The following is a 25,770-nucleotide window of genomic DNA, read 5'->3' on the forward strand; positions in this document are numbered from 1 at the left end:
CTGCAGCATAACCCCCTGCCAGTCCCAGCCACCCCCATCCTGCATGCCACAACACTCCCCCACCCCCCATTTCAGAGCTCATGAAACCCAGCCTCTCGGTCCAGCTCAAGGCACTGTGCAGTTTCACGCCGCCCTGCACTTACACTGCGCACGCTGCAAACTCCAACTTACTTTTGCAGTGAATTAATGACCGTCTTTTGAGCCGGTTTTTCCTAATTGGGATTTATGCACGGTTCACGGAGCTGGCACAGCGCTGGGCTTTTAAGTGCTAAATGCGTGTCCCATATCAGTCGTGGTGGTGGTGATACACAAAACGATATGTCGCTCGCTGATAAGTGCTCGTGCCCAGCCTAAAACAGGCGCGTAGCTACGTACACTGTATATACCTCTGCAGGCACAGCTTTGCAGTACGCTCAGGCTGAAAATGCTCACGCGTGCAATCGTTAAAAACACTTCACAAAGTGCAATCGATGCGAGAGTAAATTTCAGCGCATGCATTAGATGCAACGAGATTTCACCGAATGCAACCGTGAATCTCGGGGCTCTGAAACGTTTTGCAGACTCCTCTGCAGCAGGCGAACAATGCAACCGCATCGACAAAGTCACAAATCCCCACCAGTGTAATTTCTAAATCTCAACCAGGGGATTTCAAACATTGCGTAATGGAGGTTCCCATTTTCCATATATGTTCAAGGGGGTTACCTTTCATCTTCTTGGTTCTTTCGGTAAATTCTCGTGACTTTACCGAAAGAACCAAGAAGATGAATCCCTGCAGTCACGAATGCTTTAAATCAAAATTTAGGGTTACTTTTCCATATTATGGGAACGTAGCGTGGGTTTCATGAGACTACCACATTTCTATTTGGGGACTGAATAGACCAAGTACTATAGTGATCAGTTTGAGGCTGAATCAGTGTGCACAGGTTCGGGCAGTGAGAATCCCAGCATGCCTTGCTCCCTAGACATGTAACGATTCACTGATATAGTTTGAAATCATTCTTATGCTCATGACACCTGCATAAAATCGTGTACGTAGGAATTCATTGTTTACATTGAAAAGCCCCATCAACTGCAAATGCTACCTCTTTAATAGGTTAATGTAATACTGCTGAACAAACTCAAGAACATATGAGATGGTACAAACAAGACGAAATAACCGGATACATTCTTGACTTGGAACGTGACCTTGAATCTCGACAATTCATGGCAGTATGGCAATGGTGAGTTGTCACATTCCTACAGGCAACTCCATGGTGCGCTCTCAAAACAGCCGTCTACAGACGTGGGTATGAATGTAACATCGTTCATGAGAGCCATTCGCTGCAGATTTTGGATTCATTTCCCAAGTAAACACTCAAATCCCACATTCTTTGCAATGAAATAAATTTATTAAATCAATCCCAACACTACCTTGCTTGTATAGGTTGCCATGTCTCCCTTGAATACGACTGAACATGCCCTCACCAGATTACAAATCATTTTCACCATTAGCCACGATCAATCCACTGCATGATGAAAATCAACCTAGCACCTGCAGACAAACCAATTTCATCGCTCCATCTCCACGAAAGTTGGACTCTCCGACACGTTCAATTCCTCAGCTGCCACTCCGTAACTCTTCATGACCATCGGCCATCAACCCCTTCGTACGTGGCAGATGCTATATTGGACAGACGGGACGTGACATTAGTGTAAGAGTAAAAGAATACCAAAGAAATATTAAATACTCACAAACGCAACTGCCGACAGTTGCAGAACATGCCTGCCAACAAGGACACTCAATTTGATAACGTTAAATTGTTGTGTAAAACTAATTATTACTGGCCGAGACTGATTTGACAATCTATTGAAACTGAGAGAAATACAAATAATTTTAACCGCTCTGATAACTATAGGCTTTGTGTGGCCTGGAAGCGTATTATTACAACTGTATTCCTGAAAAAAGGAAACATATGCTAACTAACTAATATATTATATAATTACAATAAACCCTCCTCCCCCTCTGATCTCTGCACATGATGGGTTCGCAGTGATGACGTCATCTTGCACTATTTAAGACCGGAAGCAGATGGATTGCTTCACTATTCTGGGAAATCGCCCGCTGATGCTGGATGTAATTACCAGCAAAACGTCGCAGTCAAATTTTAAATGTTGGGGATTTACTCTCCAACACACCGGCTGAAGTAGCAACTCATTGGCGTTTTGTTTACGCGACAAACCTTACTGGCTGTGTTGGGTGCTGGAGGGTTACGACACACGAATGCTTACGCGACCCAACCCAAAAACATTTATTATGAATCAACTAAGGACCTTATTTAGCGTTAATCTCATGAACTGCCAGAAAAACAAAGGGGGAATTGCAAGATGCAGGTGAACATTCATCTTGCTCCCCAAGCATGCTCAGGCTCGCAGTTTATTTTTATCTTATGACAAATTTCCCATTGCAACACACATCAAATGCCTTTATATATTTGCTTCGGGCAAGCTGTCATTACGCACTGAACTATGTATCAGAATTACATAATCGCTCGAACAAATACACTTCGTATTTTATTTCCGTGGAATTTGCGTTCATTTTGTAAACAATTGATAAATCGTCAGTTATAACCATCACAGATAAATAAGGTAACCATGTAAAGGTTAAAGCAGTGTGAGAAACAATAATGAAATCAAGTGTCCAAACTAATTTGTGCGACACAGACTGTCGTACGTGTCGCATGATTATTTGTCGTGAAGAAGACGTTGCTGGAGCACACGTGCATAGCAAATGTGGCAAGCGAATACGCAAAATAAACTCTTACCTAAGAATGAACAGAGCAGGGCATGAAAGCCTACGGCTTAAAATAAGCTGTTGTTTGACGCGCTGCCAAATTCGGGTGTGGAAAACGCAAAATTACGCAAGTCACACGCACGACGACTGACTGACCTGCCAGCTCGCGCCGGATATCGCTCGTGTGCCAACGTGAACTCAACATGATCGTCTACTCCACACAACGCAGGTGGGCTTTGTGTGCAGCAAGGTTGGCTGCGTATGGTGCGAAAGAAGTTCAACATACAATGGCCAGTCTGAGATTCATGACAAAAAGCTCTTGGCCTTAAGCATTATGAAAAACCACCAGTTATCTGAAGAACTGCATTGTGGTCGTCTCGTCTTAATTCACCATCAATAAATTGAGCCAATTTGACCTGTAAGTTATATTTTGCTCAATTTATTGAAGCATGTTGAACTCCTTTCGCACTGTTTGTAGCCAACCGTGCTAATCGGAAGTGCGGGGGAAGAACAACAAACTCAATTGATGGTGACTTAAAGACAAGATGTCAACAAATGCAGTTCTGCAGGAACTGGTGGTTTTGCTCAATGCTTTTTGTACACACTCGCATGCTCATTTTTTGCATGTTGTGGAAACTTGTTGTTTTTTCCCGGCCTGCCCAAATGTTATTCTGTAGTGATGGGTTTCTTCGTTATTTACAGATTTGAAACATTAACCGGCGCTGCTGAAACACACACACACGGATTAGTTACTCGCGTACACTCACGCAGGCTTACGGTCCTGCAACTGCTGGTCTATGCCAAACTGCGTGCCGCTGTGTTAACGCACACACATGTTCACACGCACTTATGAACGAATGAAAGTAGAATCTACCCGTCCTGCTTTGAAAATTTAGATTCGAGTTGTTTTTTTGATCAGTTCATAATACAGGTATACTACTTATGTGTGTCAGTTGAACTGATTATTCTTTATCATATTCAGGTCAACATGTATGTATGTAGAACTTCTTTCGTGTCATACGTAGCCAATTTTTTTTTTATTATTTTCTGTTTGGAGTCAAAATGAAAAAGCTCGCTATACTAACTGGCAAGATGTCATTTATAAAGTATAAACTATTTTATTTTTACCAGGTAAGGCCCACTGAGCAAGAGCTCTTTTTCAGAAGCGACCTGACCACAAATGATAGCCCAATGAAGTGGCTAATCACGTGGAAATGTAGAGCAGTTTATCTGTTGTCACCATGAACCAGTTGCTGTTCACACAGCCCCGCAAGCACGCGGCTCCCACCTTGTCAGGATTGTCATCGCTGCGTCTCTTCTCCCGTTTTCCTGTGCACTGGTCAACTCAACCTGCGCACCTGCGAGAGCCCGCTCACCTTGTCGCTGTCCAGCGTGTTCTGGGAGGTGCGCGAGGTGATGGAGATGGTGTCGGGCTGGGAACTCCCATCGCCCTGGCTGTCCCCGTCCTCCCCTCCGCTATCCCTGTCACGCAAAAGAGCACAAGCTATTCGCCGCTGCGATGTGTGACAAAGATCCTCAGCCTTAACACACTGTTGGGCCAAGTGCTGTTTGCGAGCACCTATGAAACCCGGCACAGCACAAGAGGGGGTGGGTGGCCAGCGCCACGCTCGGCCACGTTTTCCCCTGAGTGGCAATGTGTTCACACCGCGTTTGGTGCTCATTTTGAGGCTGAGTCGATATAGGAGAGGCCCAGAACCAGTTCATGAGCAGAAATCGAACTCGGGTCGCCGGGTTCGTAGCGCAGCACGCTAACCACTAGACTACCCCTCCCTACACGAGCACACACACACGGGTGACACACACACACACACGGATGATTTGCTCTATGCAAATGTATCATGCACATGGCACGCATACACAATGTGATACAAATTGGATTCGTATCCCATCGAAGGGATGGTGGGGCCGACTAAGAAAAATATGGAGTGAAATCGTGAAATATTAAGGACACGGAAGATAGAGGTGAAGACTGTTGAGTGGTGGACAGAGGGGAGATGTGGGAGGAAGCACAGACTACCAAGGGTAGTGTTCGCTCATCCTCCAAGTATCAGCCGGTATCATCAAGCATTGAGTACGGAACACACAAGACTGCCGCGAGGTAGGGAAAGCAAACCGAATGAGAGAGTCGACAAAATCGACAGGGCATCGGGGATGAGAGCAGCGGACACCTCTTGGAGGAAGCCTTGTGCTTCATGCCGGCTGTGGACTTGGGCAGGTGGATGGGCTCCTTGAGCGCCCCCTTGAGGTGGATGGTGCGCTCCTGGATGGCTTCACGGATGTGCTTTATCCAGTCTTGCTTGGTGTCGATGCTGGACGCCTGGAACACGCGGAGGGTGGCGGCGAGGGGGGTGGGGGGAGCATGACGGATGCTCTGCGTCACACGAGGCTCGCGTTCGTGCCGCTCCTTATTCCTAAACATTTTTTTTGTAATTGTTTAAAGGGTGGTGACCTTTTCTGTTGTTGTGTCGTGTGACCTTTAAACTTCCTTGACACCACCGCACTTGAGCGGGCCCCCCCACCCATTGGTAGCCTAACAGCATGGTAATTTGCAAAGGGGAAAATTCCATCTGCTCATTTCATGTGCTTTGGACACAAGCGGCATGTGTTAATGATTGTAAAATAATGACTGCATACACAAGATTCCTATGATATTTTTTAGTATAGACTCTCAACCCTGACTTTGAACCCTTGACAAAATGGCTACATTTCCAAAAGCAAACCACGCGGCAGCCACTACCGCTGGGAAAAATTATTGGGGGGGGGGGAAGTGTGGGAACACGACCAATGCAATCTCAACCGTGCACAAGGCAAAGACACACAGACAAAGACACACAGATGCCATGCAGAATGATGCATCATGGGTCCTCCGACCGCTGTGTGGGCAGTGGAGCTCAGAACAACTCTGGGAACAAGACCAAGACCATAGCTTACAGCTCGAAAAGCAGCTTTCAAGAGATTGTGATCTTCGTCACTCTGCGAGTATTCCATGATGGACAATTGCGGTGATGTCATTCACCCAATACACATTTGGCGATTCTGTGACATAATGTAAATAAGCGTGACAAGGATGTTGTATATAGGTGTGTATGCGAGTGCATTTGAGTAATATGATTGATAATTTAAACAAATGTATGACTATAAGTCCAAGTTTCTTAGACTACCATTTTTAATGCATATTATTATGCTATTGATCTAATGATGCTTTCACACAAGCTGCCTTGAATGTGATGATAATCGAACAACTCATCGGAGGTATTATATCAAGCAGAACAGATGCATAGTTCCAAGGTTAGGGGTTACCTTCAGCACGAGCTTGTTGTCAGATGTCGGAGTGCGACCAACCCACAGGGTGAATTTACAGGCATCGCCCTCCACGTGGTCAGATACCCCAAGCTCTGACGTCTGCACGTATACACACATACGTGCGCACAACCAAAATGCAACCCTCATTCATCATGGTGGGCCGTCGTCCGTCAGGTCTTAAGCACAGCAAAGATCACATGCAGTGATAAAAGTTGGTTCCCTGGAGGGCACGTCGAACACCCAGGCGTTAATGATGGAGTGGAGGATGATGATGTGAGGTCACAGGACAGACCCGTGCATTAATGATGAAGGCGGAGGTCGCGCGACAGATGCAGGTAGTTTAAGTTTACCATTTGGGAATGGCCATTAACCGCACAAAATATGCCCTCCACAACACCCACTTGTACAATACATGCAGGTTATATCTTAATTACACTTATTGAAAAAGTGACAAGGATCATAATTAGGAGTTGCTTTGCGAGCAACTATTATCACAGGCAGTGCTCAAATGTTACGGATGGTGCCCACCACCATATGGGGTGTCAGGTTAATCTTCCAAACATCAATGCTGGCACATTATGCACCCAGTACTCACTTTGGGCCAAGCAGCCCCAATGGAAGCCCACGCAAACCATTGGACAGCAATTAGCATCAAAGGGCACGACCTGCACTTGATCGCAGGAAGGGACTGCGTGGAAATGAGCCAACTAGCAGCACCTCCAACTTCCATCCACCCACTCGCACGCACACGGCCCCCCGCCCCCCTGCCCCCACTTCCCCCAGCTGTGCGCGCGCACGCACGAACGCACGAACACACGCATGCACTCACCAGCAGCTTATGCTTGTAGAGGTACTTGCTGTTCCCCGACGAGTCGCGCACTTCCTTGCTGAAGATGAGCGCGAGCTCGAAGAGGAAGAGGTGGCGCTCGCGACCCTTGCGGATGAGCGTCTTGGGGTCCCACACCTGGAAGGACTCCTGCAGGATCAGCTCGCCCTGCGCATCGAGGTTCTCGTCGAAACCTGTCCGCGCACGCGGGCAGAGAGAGGCGTATACATATACAGTGACCATTGTTCAACAAAGCCTGATCACATGACCACGATGGACGGCACGTATGTATGTGTGTATGTATATATGTAGAACTTATTTCGTACCATACGTAGCCAACCGTGTTCAACAGAGGTGTGGGGGAAGGACAAAAAACTAAACAAACAAAAACAGGTGTAGGGAAGTCCCCGTCAAACAGTGTATTGACAAAAAAAAAGTGTTGTACAGTGCAGGGGTCTGGTCGGTTAAGATGGCTTATGCTAACGGTTGGTCCGCACTCACCCTCCAGCATGCTGAGGTGCATGGCATCGTTGGCTCTCTTGGGGACACTTAGCATCACCTCCAACGCCTCCTTAAGCTCGCCCGTTCGCTCGTCGCAACACGTGAGCAGCTCCTGCGCGAGATCCCATTCATGATGAAAGCAATGACCACACCCCCGCAACGAGGAGCAAAATCTCACATTCAGCTGTCAATGACTGTTGCGGCAAGTTTCTGCTCGTGATCAAATTTTAAGTATAAAGTGTCCGCTTTAGTTTTTGTCACCGAGAGAATATCAAGATCAAATCCATCCATGAGCATTCCACCACAACCACCACTGTGACAACGCACACCACAAACAGCGATATCATCGTCATCACAACTACAGCCATTACAAGTGTAATGGGTTCAACTGAGTCGCAGATGTAGACTTTGAAGGCAACACATATGTTCAGTTCCAGCACACGGGGTAACTTCCCCTTAACAGAATAACAACCTAAGGTGGTGACCACCAGGGTAACTACACTAATTACTACTACGAACCGGGACCAATGACTTCGGAGATGGTAGATGAAGGGTTTCTTCCCGGATGCACGACAACCTGGTCCCTCTCGGGACCCGGCTGATATTCTCTCTCTGCCGTGGCCGGTTCTGCCCTTGGCCCCGTCCACCTTCCAGAATCCTCGGGAAAGATATGGTCCCAATCACGTGACTCCCCCTAGCCCCCTCTTGGAGCCCCTCCGTCAACTTAACCGGTCACGTGTCCTCCCGGGTCAACCAGAGTGCCATGGCCTCACACAACCCCCATCCTTCGGTCGGCACCTACACAACCTGTCCTGTAGGGTCGGCACTGCACTTCAAGCGTGGTGTCATCCAGCGCTATTATTCAGCGCACACCGTGGTATCCGGCGATGTCGCTCCGTGCCCCTCTAGGGCCGGTAACTGCAACCACATCATGGTGACATCCAGCGATGTCACTACACAAGCACCATTCACACAAACCACCACCACGACTCCACACCGCACCGCAGCGTGCACCACGCGGCCACCCACCTTGAGCAGCAGCTGGTACTTGGTGATTCGCTGCACGGGCTTAATGAGGTAGGAGGAGATGGTGTTGGCCAGGCCGTGCCGCTGTTGGATCTCCTGTGGGTGAGAGTCGGGCAGGCAGCACGCGAATCAGAGAAGGCAAGCGAGGTAAGAACGAGCAAGCGTCCGGAGACGGGGCAAGTGGCGCACGGTCCACGTGGGTGCACAGCTCATCTGGCGTATTTGGCTCAGGCATCCCGTGGAGGTGGATAAAGACCACCTTCTGAATCGAATTTGCACTTCCCAGTGTGTAATTGTTTTAGGGCCATCTGGTGCACACCTTTCATATGACATTTAAAAATAGACCTACAAGCTATAAGTCGCGTACTTCGAGAGGCAAAGAAACGCATCGCGAAGGAATTTTACGGACATCGACTCGGAAGAGGAAAAAATGACACATGAGGGTATGTAGTAACGCTTATGACTCGTTGACACCGGAGTTGGAGGCACACTTGTTTATTTGAATACCAACTTTGTGACATACACAATTGAGGGGGTATCGGCCCCCTCACCCGTCTATCTGAGGACACACCTCTAGGCTAACCTTAGCCTGCCTCTGAGTCCTCCACTAATGGGCTAGGGGAGGCTATCTTGGCCCGACACTGGTCAGTCGGGCCCGGTACCCAGAGTCCAGACCAGCACTGGCTCTGGCTCTGGTACCACGCCACTGGCTCGAGCCTGCGCGGTCCTGATAAGGACGGCGTACCAGGGGGAGTCCAGGGCTCTATCTCAGACGTCTTCCGCCTCCTCTTCTTTAGCTAAACATCACTCCCGAGCCCCCCGATACATTCCCCTTTTATACACCCCCCTCCCTGAGGGGTGGGGCCCCGGGGGATCGTAACGTCCGAAGCGCGGACGTCGTAGAGGGCACCTGCCCGTGCACTGACGTAGCCCCGCCCACTGTGCTTGTTTACCATAGGCTGCCATGCATAACGGGCTCTCTGTAACAGCCCTACATCACTCCCCCCCACATAGCATGCAGCCGTCCCGGCTGCCAACATACAAAATTTGACAATAAAGGTGCCTTCACCCCCTGACGTGTGCCTCACTATTTTTGAACCATAACAGGAACCAGAACAAGACACAACAACAAGATGAGAAACAACCCGTCGCACCCCCCCGAAAAAATACGAATTCCGTAAAAAAAACAGCTTATATACAACCAGCAGGGAACCCACCCCGCACACACAACAAACGGTGAACCCAACATATGTACATCCGAGGAGCGGGAAACACACCATCCACACAACAGCCAATAAACACAACAGCTATGTACACATTTTCCGGCCTCACAACAGTTTGCGCATTTTAGCGCGCGTCCTTGCAGCGGGCCCCTCACACGGGGTAACCCCGCGTGGCGGACCATCAGGTGGCGACTGTCCGTCTTGAGGTGAGCATTCCTCTGACTCCGCGTGACCCTCGGTATCCGCAGGAGGGGTGATCGGGCGTGAGCCCGTCACTCCTGATGCTCCTGAAGGTGGCACAGCCGGCAAGGCATCAGGTGAGAGCGACAGAGACGGACCCAGCAAGTCGGCCGACCCCCCACATGTTTGGCCACGCGCGTGTGAAGTGGGGTCGTGTACCGCAGCGAAGGGTTTTAATCTGGAGGGGTGCACGAACCATCGCCGCTTCCCCCACTTGATGCGCACGCACTGCGGACGTAACACCTCCACCACTTCCACAGGGCCCCGCCACGGCCGCACAAGTTTAGAGGAGGTTGCCAGTGGCACCTGGGGGCAGTGCAACCATGCCTTGTCCCCCGGCTTCCACTGCAGCATGTGCGCTCGACTCAATCTGAGGCGCTCATTTGCCTTCTGACGGAGGTCAGAGTTTTGCATTGCAGCATCCCGTGCCTCGGTCAATTTGTCCAGATTAAATTTAACGTGGTCAGCCAGATTAGTTTTTCCCTGCGGCACGGGGATCCGCAACTGGGCACGAACAGGCGGGTCTGGTTCTCGGCCGTACATGAGGTAAAAGGGAGAAAACCCCGTAGCCGCATGGGGTGCCATCCGGTACGCCGCCAAGACCCCCTGAATTTGTAGGTCCCAATCCGTTTGCGAGTCCGAAACTTGTTGTGATAACATGGACGAGATGGTGCGATGCAAACGTTCGACCATCCCGTCAGTTTGTGGGTGATATGGGGAGGTCCGAATTTTCTTTGTGCCCAGGAGATCGCAGACTTGTCTGAGTAGTTTATCGGAAAAATTTCTGCCCTGGTCGGTCAGCAGCCTCTCCGGAGCACCTTTGTCCAGGACATAACCCTGAACAAAGGCCTCCACGATGGCTGCTGCCGACTGGTTGGCCAAAGGCCAGGCCATAGGCCAGCGTGTAAAATACTCGACACCCGTCAACAAATATCTATTCCCTCTGGGGGTGGCGGGGAATGGTCCCAAAATGTCCAGAGCGACCAGCTCGTTTATCCTGGACACTTTGATCGATTGCAAGGGCGGGTTAGACTCCCGTGCCGGCGGTTTGCGTTGTGCACATTGAGGGCACGATCCCAACAAATCCCCCACATCCCTCGTCATGCCAGGCCAGTAAAAATCAAGTTGCAGCAAGGCGAGAGTCTTTTGGGTCCCCAGGTGTAGGAGGCGCTCATGAGCGGCCCATACCACCCTACCCCGCAACCCAGTAGGGACAACCAGCCGATGTCGACGTGACTTCCCGTCCCAATGCATTAGCAGACCTTGGCACATTTCCCATGCGTCGGAACCACCTCTTTTTCCCCCCGCCGCACCGCCAACGCGACGTCGCCACCCGAGGAGGGAGACATCCTCCATCTGGAGGCGCCCCCATTCAATGACGGGCAACCCCAACAGGGAATCTTTGCCCTGTTGTTCGATCGAATTAAGAACCATTGCATCGTCGTCGTTGGCGGCCGCCAAGACAGGTACCGATGTGTCCCCTGGAGGCCTGCAACGTCCAGACCCCAGGAGGCATGCACACTCGGAGGTGGTTGGCAAGCGTGACAGAGCGTCCGCGTTGGTGTGGCGAACGCCCTTACGGTATGTGGTTTGGAAATCGTAATCCTGGAGGACCTCCAACCATCGGGACAATTGTCCCGATGGCTGTTGGACCCTCAGGGCGTACTGCAGTGCCGCATGATCTGTGCGGACGGTGAAATGCCGACCGTACAGATATGGGCGATACTGTTGGACGAAATGGACAATTGCCAACAGTTCCCTACGGGTGACACAATACCGTTGCTCCGCTGGAGACAACACCCGACTGCCGTACGCAACCACATGTTCCACGCCGTCAACCACCTGGGAGAGCACGCCCCCAATACCCGTGTTGCTCGCATCGGTGTCGAGCAAGAACGGTTTTGAAAAATCAGGGTAAATCAGGGGAGGAGCGTTTACCAAAGCATCCCGAAGGGAGCAAAAAGCAGCCTCCTCCTCCTGACCCCAGCAAAACCGAACCCCTTTAGATGTTAAAGCATGTAGGGGTTTGGCGATAGTCGCAAAATTAGCGACGAAGCGTCTATAATACGACGCAAACCCAATAAAACTCCTAACCTCTCCCACTGAGGTGGGAGTCGGCCAGGAGCTTACACACTGCGTTTTGGCGGGATCGGTAGAAATACCTGAGCGCCCCACGATGTGCCCCAAATAACGCACCGACTCGCGTAACAAATGGCATTTTTGGGGCTTAAATTTCAAATTAGCAGCCCGCATCTTAAGGAAAACCGCCCGCAACCTCTGGAGATGTTCCTCAAAAGTTTTGCCAAAGACAATGACGTCATCCAAATAAATCAGGCACGACTCCCATTGCAATCCAGCCAAAACCAATTCCATCAACCGCTGGAAAGTTGCCGGCGCTGAGTGTAAGCCCATCGGCAACCGGTTGAATTGAAACAGGCCGTGCGGAGTACGGAAAGCAGTTTTAGGCTTTGAATCATCGTCCAGAGGAAGCTGCCAGAATCCCGAAAGTAAGTCCAATGTGGAGAAGAATCGCGCTCCCGCCAAGGCGTCAAGCGATTCGTCCATCCGTGGGAGCGGGTATGCGTCGGCAACCGTAATTTTATTAAGGCGCCGAAAGTCAACGCAAAACCGCAACGAACCGTCCTGCTTCTTAACCAGGACGATCGGCGCTCCCCAAGGGCTGTTGGAGGGAGAAATTATGTCGGCGGCTAGCATGTCATCAACAGCCGATTTGACATGGTCCTTTTCGGCGGGACTCAACCGAAAAGGATTTTGGCGTATTGGCGCGCTGTCACCCGTATCAATATGGTGACGCAGCAGATGAGTGCAGCCCAAATCGTATTTATCCCGACTGAAAACGTCGGAAAATTCCCTCAGTAGTGTCTTAAGACGTTGGCGCTCTAAATTTGACAGGTCCGTCGATCCCGCGCAAAGCGCCTCGAGCCACCCTTCATCGCTGTCTGAATGTGGTCGCGGTGCAGGGGCAGCGCCGACATGACTCGCGACGGGTTCCTCACAGGGCACCGGCGTTGCGTGAGCAAGCACGGTCCCCTGTGGGACCACCACCGTCTGCGAGCCCACATTGAGGACCGCGATGAAGGGTTCTCCATCCCCTCTCACTATGGTCTGGGCCGGGAGTAAATTAGGTCCACTGACCCCGGCCCTAGACGGTCCCAGCAAAACCCCTTGAGCCCCAATGCCCTTAGCGAAGGGCCGCCGAAGTCTCAAAGGAATTAACATTTGCGCCCCCGGAGGAACGCGCACCGTTCTATCTACGAACGCCGGCACCGTCGCGAACGCCGTCCGGCTCGTAGCGGGGGATGGCAAAAACGCCATGCGTCGGCCCGATGGGAGCTCAATGCATCCCTGGTCGATTAATATCCTAATCGGCATTTTGGCCAGGAAATCCGTCCCCAGCAGGCACGGAACCGCCAGCGAGGAGGAAACAAAAATCGGCCCAGATAATTTAATATCCCCGACACAAATTTGGGCTCGAATTTGTCCGATGATGCCAAGTGAACCCCCGTTAGCAGCAAAGAATGGCACATTAACAGGCATCAAAGGACGGCTCTGGGCAGGGAGAATGTTATAAATCAACTCCGAAATAATGGTCGCCGATGCTCCTGTATCGACCAAGATGCGAACCTCCACCCCATCGATGTGACCCACAACGGCCGACGACCCCGACGACGCGGCTACAACCCGATGGGCCAACACGGACCACTGGCTGGGTTCAATGTGAGTACCCAGAGCGGTGCGTGTTGGTGCCATGGTACGCGATATTGGCCCCCCCTTCGCTGCGGTGTTTAAGTGTGCGACGGGCGTGTGCGTGGGCCAAACGTGAGGGGTGCCGCGACTCGCCGGATTATGATGGTGGAGCTTGTGACGAGGGCCGGCGTCCCGTTGAGGTGTCGTCCCGCGCTGCCGAGGAGAGCGGCACCCCGAGGCGACGTGGCCCCGGATGCCGCAGTTGTAGCAGCGTGGAAGCGCTGGTGGCGACGATGGACGTTGTAGATGGCTTGAACCGGCCCGGTCCCCCCGCGCTCCCGCTCCGTGCTGCCGTCGATGGTTGATGGCGCAAACCTCTTCCGCCGGGAGGGTGGCCGCAGCGACGGCGCGCCCGCTCGCCGCCTTGCTGGCCTTCCGTCGTTGAGAGGACAGGTTTGCGTGGAGGAGACGGGCCGCTTGGAGGGAGCACATTTCTGCATCGTCCTGTGCGACAATGACGATGTCTAAGTCGTCCGCCAGCAAAAGTATCTTTTCTGTCACCATGGCGTCGATCCCCTCGTCGTCCATTCGTGGAAAGGCTTCCTTTGCCAGCGCCAGGAGGCTTGTACGGTACGCCAGGGGCGACTCCTTCGTCCCCCGCTGGCGATCGTAAAAGAGTTGACGACAGTCCGATGGTGGCCCATACACAGCGGACAGCACTTGCATCGCCTTCCGCAGCGTGGAACGCCTCTCCTTCGTTGCCGATGTTAGTGTGGCGAGGGCGTCGCTGTCGAGGAGTGCTGGCAGTGCTCGGAGAGCCTCGGCGTCTGTCCACTGTGCCATCTCCTGGTGAGCGAGGAAGCGCCGCTGGAAGCCGCCCCAGTCGCCCTCCTCGCCCACAAATTCTTTGAGCGGCGGCAGTCGCTGATGTAAGGCAGCGGCTGCAGAGGACGATCGCGCTCCCTCGTCTCCCTCACTCGACTCAGCGTCGGCCCGAAGCAGCGATGGCATCGCCGGTCGCACCCGTGGTGACGCGGCAGGTACTGTACTCCCGCCGTTGGACGCGATGCTTAGAGCGGCCACGCCCTCAACAGCAGCTGCGGCGATGGCGGGAGTTTCAAAATGTTGCTCCGTTGAAATGGCGGGAAGGCGCTGTGGTCGTTGGCTGCTGTCGCCTCGTGGCGGTCCCGCAGCCCCCAGCCGTGTGATGTTATCGAGCATGGCGGCTGCGGCGTACAGCAGCTCGGCCAGCTTCGTGTGCGCCTGCCTCAGCCCCTCCGTCGACGGCTCCCCTTCCTCCAGCTGCTGTGGCGTGGATGCACCCAGCCCCGGCTGCTCGATGGCATCTTCAGCCGTCTCGGGCTCTCCAACTGCAGCGGTGTCCTCCGCCCAAGGTACTCCGACTCGAGTCGTCCGGCGTGTATCCATGTTCGTACTTTGTTTCACTTCTGACGCCAGATGTAGTAACGCTTATGACTCGTTGACACCGGAGTTGGAGGCACACTTGTTTATTTGAATACCAACTTTGTGACATACACAATTGAGGGGGTATCGGCCCCCTCACCCGTCTATCTGAGGACACACCTCTAGGCTAACCTTAGCCTGCCTCTGAGTCCTCCACTAATGGGCTAGGGGAGGCTATCTTGGCCCGACACTGGTCAGTCGGGCCCGGTACCCAGAGTCCAGACCAGCACTGGCTCTGGCTCTGGTACCACGCCACTGGCTCGAGCCTGCGCGGTCCTGATAAGGACGGCGTACCAGGGGGAGTCCAGGGCTCTATCTCAGACGTCTTCCGCCTCCTCTTCTTTAGCTAAACATCACTCCCGAGCCCCCCGATACATTCCCCTTTTATACACCCCCCTCCCTGAGGGGTGGGGCCCCGGGGGATCGTAACGTCCGAAGCGCGGACGTCGTAGAGGGCACCTGCCCGTGCACTGACGTAGCCCCGCCCACTGTGCTTGTTTACCATAGGCTGCCATGCATAACGGGCTCTCTGTAACAGCCCTACAGGTATTTAGGAATCGTGTGGTTATGGCCGGTGCATGACGAAGTGTGACAGCAGGGTTAAAGAGCCTTTTCTTATTTCAGAAACTACCAAGGGCTTTTATTCTTATGGTTGAGGCCCAATCAGGACAAATCTTTTCGCTTGATCAGGTTTATTTACAACGCTTATTTTTTTCCAACTTGTGTAGTCACTGCAGTGTCAACGAATGACTTAACGAACTCCATATTTTATTTGTAGCACCTCGTTCCACTAAGTTCCAAACGTCAAAAGCTGTGGGTTCTCAACATCAAAGCACACAGACCCTTAAACATAATGCCTTTCCATAACTACCAATTTTCAGATGCCTAAAGCTTTGGATTATGTTCTTGTTGACATTTACTGAGGCACATGGCAATGAAAATCATTGATAAACTTATAAAACACCGCATAGCTTGGGTTTAAAAACCGCTGGCTTGGAGCACCATAATTTAGACGACCCAATGCTCACTACACACACACTGCACACATTTGTATAAATCAGAGTTTGAGTTTATTTGATTTGTTACATGGATGGTCGCGTTTAAGGCAGTTGCCTGGCTATTTTACAAGGAAGATCTGTAGTGTGTGAGCACCACAAATGCTGTTGATTACCATAAATCTGGTGGTCCAATAGGTCAATAGACTAATAGTTACGTGAAGACACAGAACACAAAATGATAAATTTAACGTGTACTCTACGTAGTTCAGCTGCGCGGCGGCACAGTGTTCAAACGATCTATTGTGTTGGCGTTGACAGGCACACATGCAGACTCGCATCACCACCAGGTATACAATTGTTTATGTTTCTAAGATACCAGACGGCCACAATGTGGTTTTGTTGCCACTGAAGGTGTAAATGGTACAAAGCACGACTGTTTCTTTTGTAAAAAAAAATCTAGGAAAATTGGGGGGCGTGATTATCTCAGCACATGGGAGATAAGATAAGTATATAAAAATAACTCAATGAATCTATAAGTGCAGGGGTTGCGGCGTCGATGTAGGGAGGAAGCATTCTGCAGGCATTACTCACATCAAAGAATGTGCCGGCGTGGTCCATGATGAGCTGCGTGGAGTCGGGCTTGTTCTTGCAGTAGGACACGTACATCTGGAACTTGTCCGCCTGCGAGCAGACAAGGGGTCACAGACGCACTGTGAACTCCGGCACTCCCACGAGGCCCTCTCGTTAGGCTTCGCGAGACTCCTTACAGTGTAACCGATCATCACTCGAGTATTCATGTTTCAGAGAAGATGGCACTAACACAAAGATATAAAGTCCTCCTGTCCATCCATTAGCTCCATTAAGACCTTTTAATACCAACATGTCCCATATAAGGATTCGTGGATTTGTAAAGGTTACTTTTGCAAAAATAAATAATCGTATTTGCAAAGGACTGGAATGTTTGTTGTTCATGATTCTACAAAAATAGATAAGCCAGTGAATGATATAAACACTGTCCACGATGATAAGGCATGTGTAGAGAGGGAGCAAATGGTGCATTTAAAAATGTGAAATCATTAATCATGAAAAGTTCAAGTCTCTAATTATTGTCGGCTGGGTCACATGCAGCTATGAAGCCACTGCAATGTGCATCTGTAATGGCATATAACCCCGAAGCCATTACCAGGACGATGCGGCGACACACACGATACATCTCATCGTACCCACATAATTTTTTAACCGATTATTTCCTCGCGTTTATGTTGCACTTGAATTGGCATGCATTTACGTACAAACTATAAGTTTTGTTAATTTTATATTGATTATTTTTAATAATTTCTACCTATCTACGTGACTTTACCGAAAGACCCAAAGAATATGAATTCCTGCAGTCACGAAAGCTTTAAGTCTAAATTTTATCTGGTAAAGTCTGGTAAAAGCACTACCCCACAATGGCCAACTCGTATGAAAACAGTTGCCATCACAATTAAATGATTATAAGAGACACCGAAGTTATAATAAAGACCAATAAATTCATACTAAATAAGGCAACAATTACCAAGCAGAAGCATACTTAATTACTAGTGCTGAGACTCAAGTGAAGCTTTCCTAGATAAAATACATTCATGTTATTACAATAAAATAACGAAAGGTACTGTATTCATCACTATTTCCGTAACCATAAGTCTAAGTTTAATTGCAACGTTCATACTCGTTTCGCCTTCAGTTGCCCAAGTTCCAGCCACCTTACCGATCTAACATTATTGCCAAATCCAAGCCCATTAACACCTGGCAGTAATCATTCCGTCATTTCTCACGAAATGTCAATTTGTAAAGTGCGGACCTTGAAACTCATTACACACAAAGTGCTTCGGGACACAAATTAACCACAATACCTTGCTGATCTCGTCAAGGAGCATAAAGCATTACGCGAACTCTGGTTCATCCTCGCAGCGGCTTTTGGCAAGCCACAGAACAAAGACGGTCACCGCATCGCGCGCTTTCAGACGGGCTTCTGCGGCCGTCTGGAACGCTTTTCCTTCCGATATTAGGAAGCTGACTGGAGCCATGCACTTTTAAATCTACATCGAAAACTAATTTCTTTAGAACTGCTTTTGTGTTTAGTTTGTTGTCCGTCCCTCGTACCTCTGATCAGCATGGTTGGCTACGGACGGTGCGAAAGAGGTTCAACGTGCATACATACACGAGCACTATGTACCGTGTAAAGAAGAAAACTTAAGAGCGGGCACTGACCCAAGTAACAAAGCAGTGACCGACGTCCTCAGGAAGCTGCTCATACTTCTCCAACTCCTTGAGGAAGATGCTGCAAGGCAAACATATGACGACATGAGAGGAAACGATCATTTCAACGGCCCCTTATTTTGCAAGTTTGTTTAGTCTGCCAACATTTACATTAAAAATCACGCACGCACCTTGTGCAGAAACAGAAAATAATTCGCAGCAATCATATTTCAGAATAAAAAAAAACACAATATCCCAACATGCCAGGAAAAAGCCCTCCTGAATAGTATTTTAAACCTACACACCTAAAAACAGTGCCTAAAGAGTTAATACGCATTGCTAATGCGTTGTGTTAAGAGCATACAATGCATATCAAATGGAGTGTTGTGGTACAGGAAATGTGTATGAATCTGAAGGTTATGCATGTAACACTCGCATATCATTTACATATAATGCACATATACACGAGTTCTTCCACGCGCCATTTGTCGCATATATTGTGAATGAGAGAATGCACCATTTCCAAATCATATACATTGTATGTAATTAATTCACGTGACCCCTCGCAACAACTAACCGGTGCTACAACAAACCACAATGCAAAAACATTGATTCAAATTGCGATGCAGAATCGTGACATTCATCTAAATGCTAAGAGGTGTCGAATGATTACAGACCTAGTTGAAGATAATGTGCTTCAGAGTCAGTGCTCCGTGCATCTGTGCATTGCAGTGCGAGTGGGTAATTGCTGCTGGACTGCGTGTACCCCATGAGCAGCCGCGCGCGAGTGTGCGTGCGTGCACGTACTTGTTGTGGAAGTCAAAGATCTCCTGCATGTTACCGAAGATGGTGTCCTCTTTGTTTATGATGCCAGGAGGGATCTCCTCCACACCACTCGTCATCTCCCACAGATAGATCTTACAAAGACAAAGATCCCCGCCGTAAAGCCTTAACAGGCTGTTGCTGCAAGCGCGATTAGTTAACAGCTATGAAGGCTGGCACGGCACAATCGGGAGGCATAGAAGTAGCACCATGCCCAGCCAACTTTGTCTCTCCCTCGTAGTGATGTATACACACTGCACTAGACACTCATAGAAGGCAGAGTCGACCTAGGGGAGGCCCAGGAGGAATTCAGGTCAATGGGTTCACAGAGCAGTGGGCGAACCACTACGTCACGGCTCCCCTCCACACACACACAAATATAAAATGACAAATAACCCTCTTTACTATGTATACACTCGGCAGACAAGCCATGCCCAAAGATGGGGTGTTGCTCATCTCCTTTGGCTGGAGTCAGAGGTCGATATTCCATTCTATCCATAGGAAAACCACTGCTGATTTCCCCCAAAGCGGTATTTATTTCATCATCCACTGTTGGGATGGTGGGATGATGCAATTAAGTTTGGAGCAACACAAAGATCCCCTGTGTACAGCTTAAACAGACTGTTGGGGAAAGCACTGTTCGTGAGCATCTACCCAGCGGGGAGCAGTGGCACAGTGGTTAGCGCACCGTGCTACAAATCCAACTACCCTATTGAGGTCCCCACGGCACACGGGGGCATTGGGTGGCCAACACCACGCTTGGCAACCTTTGCCTCCCCAGTGCTGATGTTCACACAATGCACCAGGTAGTCATTTTTAAGGCCGAGTCGAATCAGGGGATGCCCGGGACCAGTTCAGATATATTCGCCAAAAGTTATTGTTCGTGAACGGGAATCGAACTCGGATGACCAGGTTCGTGGCAATGTGTGCGAACCGCAACAATACCGCACCCCAAAGGTTGGCACACACACACACACACGTGCTTAGTAATGATGTTCAGAGACATTGCAGTTGACGAGTTCCCCCCCCCCCCCCCCCCCCCCCGTTAACTCTTGCAAATGAGCGTGCATGCGCATACACTAAAAAATACACAATGCACAAACACAAACAATAGCCTTACTTCCAAACACTCGTGTAGATCGCGTACATATGCCTTCTCTGTCTGCAGCAGCTCAGCCATGATGAACCTGTAACATTGAGCAGATGGTTACCCACACCTTTAAAAAAAAGAACCTTTCAAAGTATGAAAGAGATATAAAGGACAATTAAACTTCACAAACAGGAGCTCTGGCTTTGATATCCGAGGGATAACACAAGAAAGAGAACGTCCGCTCACTACTGACATTCACACAAGCGTAACCCCTGCCCTGTGATTAAAGGAGACATTAAAAAAAAGGGTAGTCGTTTTTGTTTATTCCTTGTTGTGCAATGCAGCATTGTGGGTGGTGAGGAATAAGAACAACTTTAGTAATGATGCATTGTGGGAAATATTGAGTGGCAATAATGAAATATATTGAGTGATACCAACTTGTGGTCATGCCGTGTGGGTGAGCTGGAGCGGAGATAATAATGCATTCTGGGTGGGGTTTGACAAGAGACTGTAGCGAATTTCAGATGAAGTAAAACAGTGATGTGTACTTATGGTGGGTCAGGTGGAGCAGAGAGTGTGATGCATGGGGGGTGATGATTGGTAATCATGATGGATTGTAGATGAGTTGGAATAGTGGTCAAAATGTATCATGTGTATGGTGTAGCAGAGTTCATGATGCATTGTGGATGATGTTTACTGGTAGTCAATGCATTGGTCACCTGCATTGCAGATGATTTGCAATGGTAGTCATGATGCACAGACCATGGTGTCATGTTATTTGGTAGTCGTAATGCGCTGTAGGTAAGGTGGATCAGTTCCAGATGCATTGTGGGCAATGTTGACTGGTGGTCACAATAAAGATCAGTCACAAATCGGCAGAGGTTGTGCTGCCATGCAGGCGGCGTGGACCAGTGAGCAAACGCCGGTGTGCCTGGACACTCACTCCTTGCGCCGTGCCGACTTGCGGCGTTCCTCGTCCGTGTGGTTGCTGACCTCGCGCAGCTTCACTTGCTCGGCCAGGCTGGCCGGGATTGTGTCCAGCTGCAGCTCGCGCTCTTTCTGCACGCGCAAACACCACGCGCGCAAACACCACACGCGCACACACCATCAACGTGTCGTACACAAAATGCCCAATCTTGACCCCCCCAAATTACCACATGAACGTTTACAAACTGAGCCCTTATTTCAAGTGAAATATTCATCATGAGAAACCTGTCGCACGGTGACGTCCGAAAACTTAAAATTTACAAACCCGTCGACAAATACCGCGCATTAGAATTTGGACAGATATACATTTTTAAGAAGGAACGCTGTCCAAGATTTCTCGAGAAGGATTCATCGCCTTAATCCCATTTCACGCACAGTTTCTGCCGTGCGAGCGTGCGGCGTGCGAGTGCCGTACGTCGGAGGGGACGCCGAGGGCCTTCTCCAGGGCGGCGCGGTACTTGGCCATGCCGCTGGCGAAGTCGCGGTACTGCTTGTCCACCAGCGACACCCACTTCTTGATGTCCCCGGCGTGCGCGTGGCCCTTCTCCACGAAGCTGTCGGCCAGCTGGATCAGCAGCTTCACGCGCTCCTTCGTTTGCTGATGTCGGCACACGCACACACGCACCGACCCCGCACGTACGCCGCAGGTCAGCGCGATCGACGGGACACTGGAGCTCGAGCATGCTGCCACCCACGCGAATATCATGGACAGATTTATACGCGAGCAACCAATTGTCGTTCAATTTACAGGTACAGCACAATCAGTGGCGAAAGTTCAAAGCAGCCCTTATAGAACATTCTACGGTGATGATACAATCAGGTGAAGCCACCACATGATGTGTAATATTGCAAACAGTGTTCGTAGTGATCACCTATTGTGGAAAATATTTGGCTGGACATATACATCCTCAACCCTGATACTGTTGGCATGTACTGCAGATGGTACTCATTTTTCAGACTGAGTTGGCCTAGGAAAGACCGTGCCAAGTAAAGATACCTACATTCACTGAGATGCCTAGCTCAGCTGCGAACAGGGGTGATTGGGGTGAATGTGTGGTACTACTCCCGTCGTACAATTATGTGCACTGACACGAATCGAACTTGGGTGAGTTTATGGAATGGTGCAGGGGCCACCCCTAATCCCAATGGTACACAAACGCAGGCATGCAAGCGCACAGGCACACACACGCACACAAAGGGCAATACACATAAACAAACACACACAACATATTTGCATTAACCCATATTAACCCCGACTGAGATTTGTTCCTTTCAAGCGTCACATTGTGGTCTACTGCAGCAGGGGACATTTTGCGTGCACATTTGCCTCGTGTGACCCGGCGAGACTCAGGGGCGAGCCGCGCGTCACACCTTGGCTGCGAGCGTGAACTCGTTGTGCTCGCGCAGGAGCTCGTGCGTGAATTGGCCGCTCTCCGTGCGCGCGCAAAGGTACGTCTCGCCCGTGCCCTGGATCCAGTCCACGGCCTCGGTTGTCACCAAGCGCACGTACACACACACACAAAAAAATAACTCCTGTATGAAACTATAAAAACAATCAACTATTTTTATTTTAGCAGGTAAGCGCTTTTTTAAGAAGCAACCTGGACACATATGTTAGCTCAACGAAGTGGCTTGTCATGTGAAAGTTTATAGCAGCCAAATCCTCGAAAAGACGTGACGTTGATTCTAATTGTGGAGGGAAAAACCAGGGGACCCAGAGAAAAATCCACACCACCACGGGGAGTCAGAAACAGGATCAAACCCACAACCTCTTGTATAACAGAAGAGGTAATTAACATCTCGTTTTAACAAACTGTTGGGGCAAGTGCTGTTAGCGGGCACCTATGAAGGCCGGCATGGCACACGAGAAATCAAAATCATAATATTTATTTATACTGGACGAATCCAATGAGTTCTACAGCTCTTTTTCGGAAATGTCCAGTAAAAGGTTGGGTGGCCAGCACCACAAACGGCCACCTTTGTCTCCCTAGTGGCGATCTTTACACACCACACCAGGTACTCATTTGAGGCCGAGTCGCCCTAGGGGAGTCCGAGGACCGGTTCAGATAATCGTCACCGGTATTGGCCGTGAGCAGGAACCGAACTCGGGTCCCTGGGTTCGTAGCGCAGCGTAGCGCTGACCGCTACACGACACGCACTCTACGCGCGTGCAGTGAGCGTAGCGCGCACGCGCACGCGCGCGCGTGCAGAAGAACACAAGGTCATCGCCTCCACTACATTACCTTGTCTCATTGTAATTGAAACTGTCTGGCAGGATGATGAGATTATTATTATTATTACCTGAATACATAACCATGAAAGTGCTTCTCTGTTTACTTATTTGTGTAAATATGAGGTCAATGTTTGTGTTAGCCACAAATAACACAGCTGAAAAGTTTGAGCCACGAAAATCATGAGATTCTCAAAATCCCAATTATAATATATTTGTTAAGTACCTCAATGGAAATGGTGTTGATTAATGAAAGGCTGGGACAATAATAACTGTGCTTAAGAAAGCCAAGTAAACAAAGTATTTTCCTTTTTGCCGATTATGTAAATGGTTGATCATAATATAAGAATAGGTTTTTCCCATTTTTCCTGGCAACAAAACAGATTAAGATATTAAAACACCAAACTGAAACCTTTTACAAGGAATCATGTCTGCATTAATCACAATACCTGTGGTCAGAATGCAAACAAAAAACACACTGATAATATATGCATTTACACCATTGGAACCTTATTTGCCAGTCAAAAATATGATAATTGGTTTTTTACCCTTCTATCTGGCAACAAAACTGACACCTTTTTTACAAGGAGTTATGTTTACATAGACCACAATACCTGCGGTCATAATGCAAACAAAAAACATAACTCTGATAATGTGCACTGTCCTTGAAGTTGATTGGTCCACATCCGAAACAGCTTTCTTTTGAGCCTCGTCTCAAACGGTGTGAGACCAGAGGACGCCAAAAGGCGTTTTGGCCTCGAATGTCCGCGTGGAACTGCTCTCGTAAAAACCCTGTGAAACGCCGTACCGTGCGGCCATACAGCGATGTACACACGTGCACAAATGCATTGTGGGAGCGAGCTCTGCTGCTGCTGCTGCTGCTATTGATGCACCGGCGAATTTAATAACACACATAAAAGCACACTTCGCACATTACAAAAAAAGCTCTTAGCCTTATCCAGACCACCGGCTCAAAAGAACTGAATGTGCGGCCATTTCGTCATTTTGACCACCAACTTAAAAAGTTCAGAAAATCTGGCCTACCCAGGGCTCAGGAGTCTTTGCACATGCAATGCTGCACAAATGTGTGCGCTGTTAAATCGACTCGTTTCCAAGCCCGCGTGAATGTTTATGTTACGATTTGGGTTTTCTCGACATTTACAAATTTGAATTTCTGCACCGGTACAACGGACAGATGGTCGAGTTGCGTAACGGTCTGCTCACCTGCTTGGCACTACGCTCAAACACCACATACTGCTGACACTGGTCCAGCCGGCGCTTACGCATCGTCCAGAAGTGCAGTACGCGGTTCTCCCGCTGCAGAAGCTCGCTCAGGATGGCTGCACAACAGAGATAAAAGCAACAACCCCTTGAGTCCACGCCGACTCCTATTAAATGCAGATAAGCAAGCTCATGGGGCATGTGAATGTCACAATGTAAATGTCACAATAATTGAACCGATAGGTTTTGTGTTATATTCAAAATCTAAATTATATATATATACATACACTGTACACTCTATTTTGGCCTTAAATTCGTATGTATTTTCCTTGTTCATTGCAAATATTGTCATCTGCACTGTATATGTAGTACATGTATTACATATTGTTAAGGTCGTTAATTAATTTTGTTTACAAATAATATTGTATTTATCAACATAATACTAATATTGCTACCAAAACGTATCCCGGGTCTCCCTTTTAAATAATGAAGATGTATTAACCTCTTTTTTCCTACCTATCCACCATTTTAGCCACCCACTTAACCACCTAAAAATACCCAACCTACCCATTCGCCCAACTGCTTACCCACACGCCTATTTGCCTATCCCCTTCACCACTCACACACTTATCCAACCACAATTTCACTGAATATGCCTTTTTTACTCATTCACCTATTTTCCTGCTCATCTACTTGTTCATGTAGCCACTGTTCCCACTTGCACACCCAGGAATTTACCAACCCACATACTCACCAATGATTTACTCACATCCTATCAGCCATCCACCCACCCATCCAAATACCTATCTACTCATTCACCTACCCACCTAACAACCCACGCACCTACAAAGCTGCATACAAGTCCCATTCCTATCAGCCACCCACATAACTACAGACTTCTATACCATAAAAACAACCGCCATTCGCCACTAAGTGGCCGTGACTTCACCACAGGACAGACTCAGGTGCGATGGGTTGACTGGCTGAGATGACTGGCAGATGCACCACCTGTGCCCCCTACTGTGCCAGCCATAACATACCTGCCTAAACGGCTCATGGGAGGTCATGGTGGTGGTGGGGGGGGCGGTGGATGACGTAC

The 25,770-nt window shown here is 49.4% G+C and overlaps 1 protein-coding gene across 1 annotated transcript in view; it reads right to left on the reverse strand.

Annotated features, from left to right (window-relative positions):
- Positions 1 to 25,770, reverse strand: part of LOC144724743 (triple functional domain protein-like) — a 189,425-nt gene that overhangs the window by 81,606 nt on the left and 82,049 nt on the right. The window contains exons 22-35 of the mRNA XM_078604129.1: positions 24,675 to 24,790; positions 22,592 to 22,705; positions 21,636 to 21,818; positions 21,177 to 21,292; positions 20,264 to 20,330; positions 19,129 to 19,238; positions 18,334 to 18,403; positions 16,672 to 16,761; positions 8,451 to 8,543; positions 7,422 to 7,533; positions 6,924 to 7,114; positions 6,092 to 6,193; positions 4,960 to 5,108; positions 4,147 to 4,252 (exon numbers count right to left, since the gene is read on the reverse strand). Of these exons, the coding sequence (XP_078460255.1) occupies positions 4,147 to 4,252; positions 4,960 to 5,108; positions 6,092 to 6,193; positions 6,924 to 7,114; positions 7,422 to 7,533; positions 8,451 to 8,543; positions 16,672 to 16,761; positions 18,334 to 18,403; positions 19,129 to 19,238; positions 20,264 to 20,330; positions 21,177 to 21,292; positions 21,636 to 21,818; positions 22,592 to 22,705; positions 24,675 to 24,790 (1,619 nt within the window). The remainder of the gene's footprint in view (positions 1 to 4,146; positions 4,253 to 4,959; positions 5,109 to 6,091; positions 6,194 to 6,923; positions 7,115 to 7,421; positions 7,534 to 8,450; positions 8,544 to 16,671; positions 16,762 to 18,333; positions 18,404 to 19,128; positions 19,239 to 20,263; positions 20,331 to 21,176; positions 21,293 to 21,635; positions 21,819 to 22,591; positions 22,706 to 24,674; positions 24,791 to 25,770) is intronic.

The sequence above is a fragment of the Lampetra planeri genome, chromosome 2 (assembly GCF_965212315.1).
Source record: "Lampetra planeri chromosome 2, kcLamPlan1.2.h2, whole genome shotgun sequence".
NCBI classification, from domain to species: Eukaryota; Metazoa; Chordata; class Hyperoartia; order Petromyzontiformes; family Petromyzontidae; genus Lampetra; species Lampetra planeri.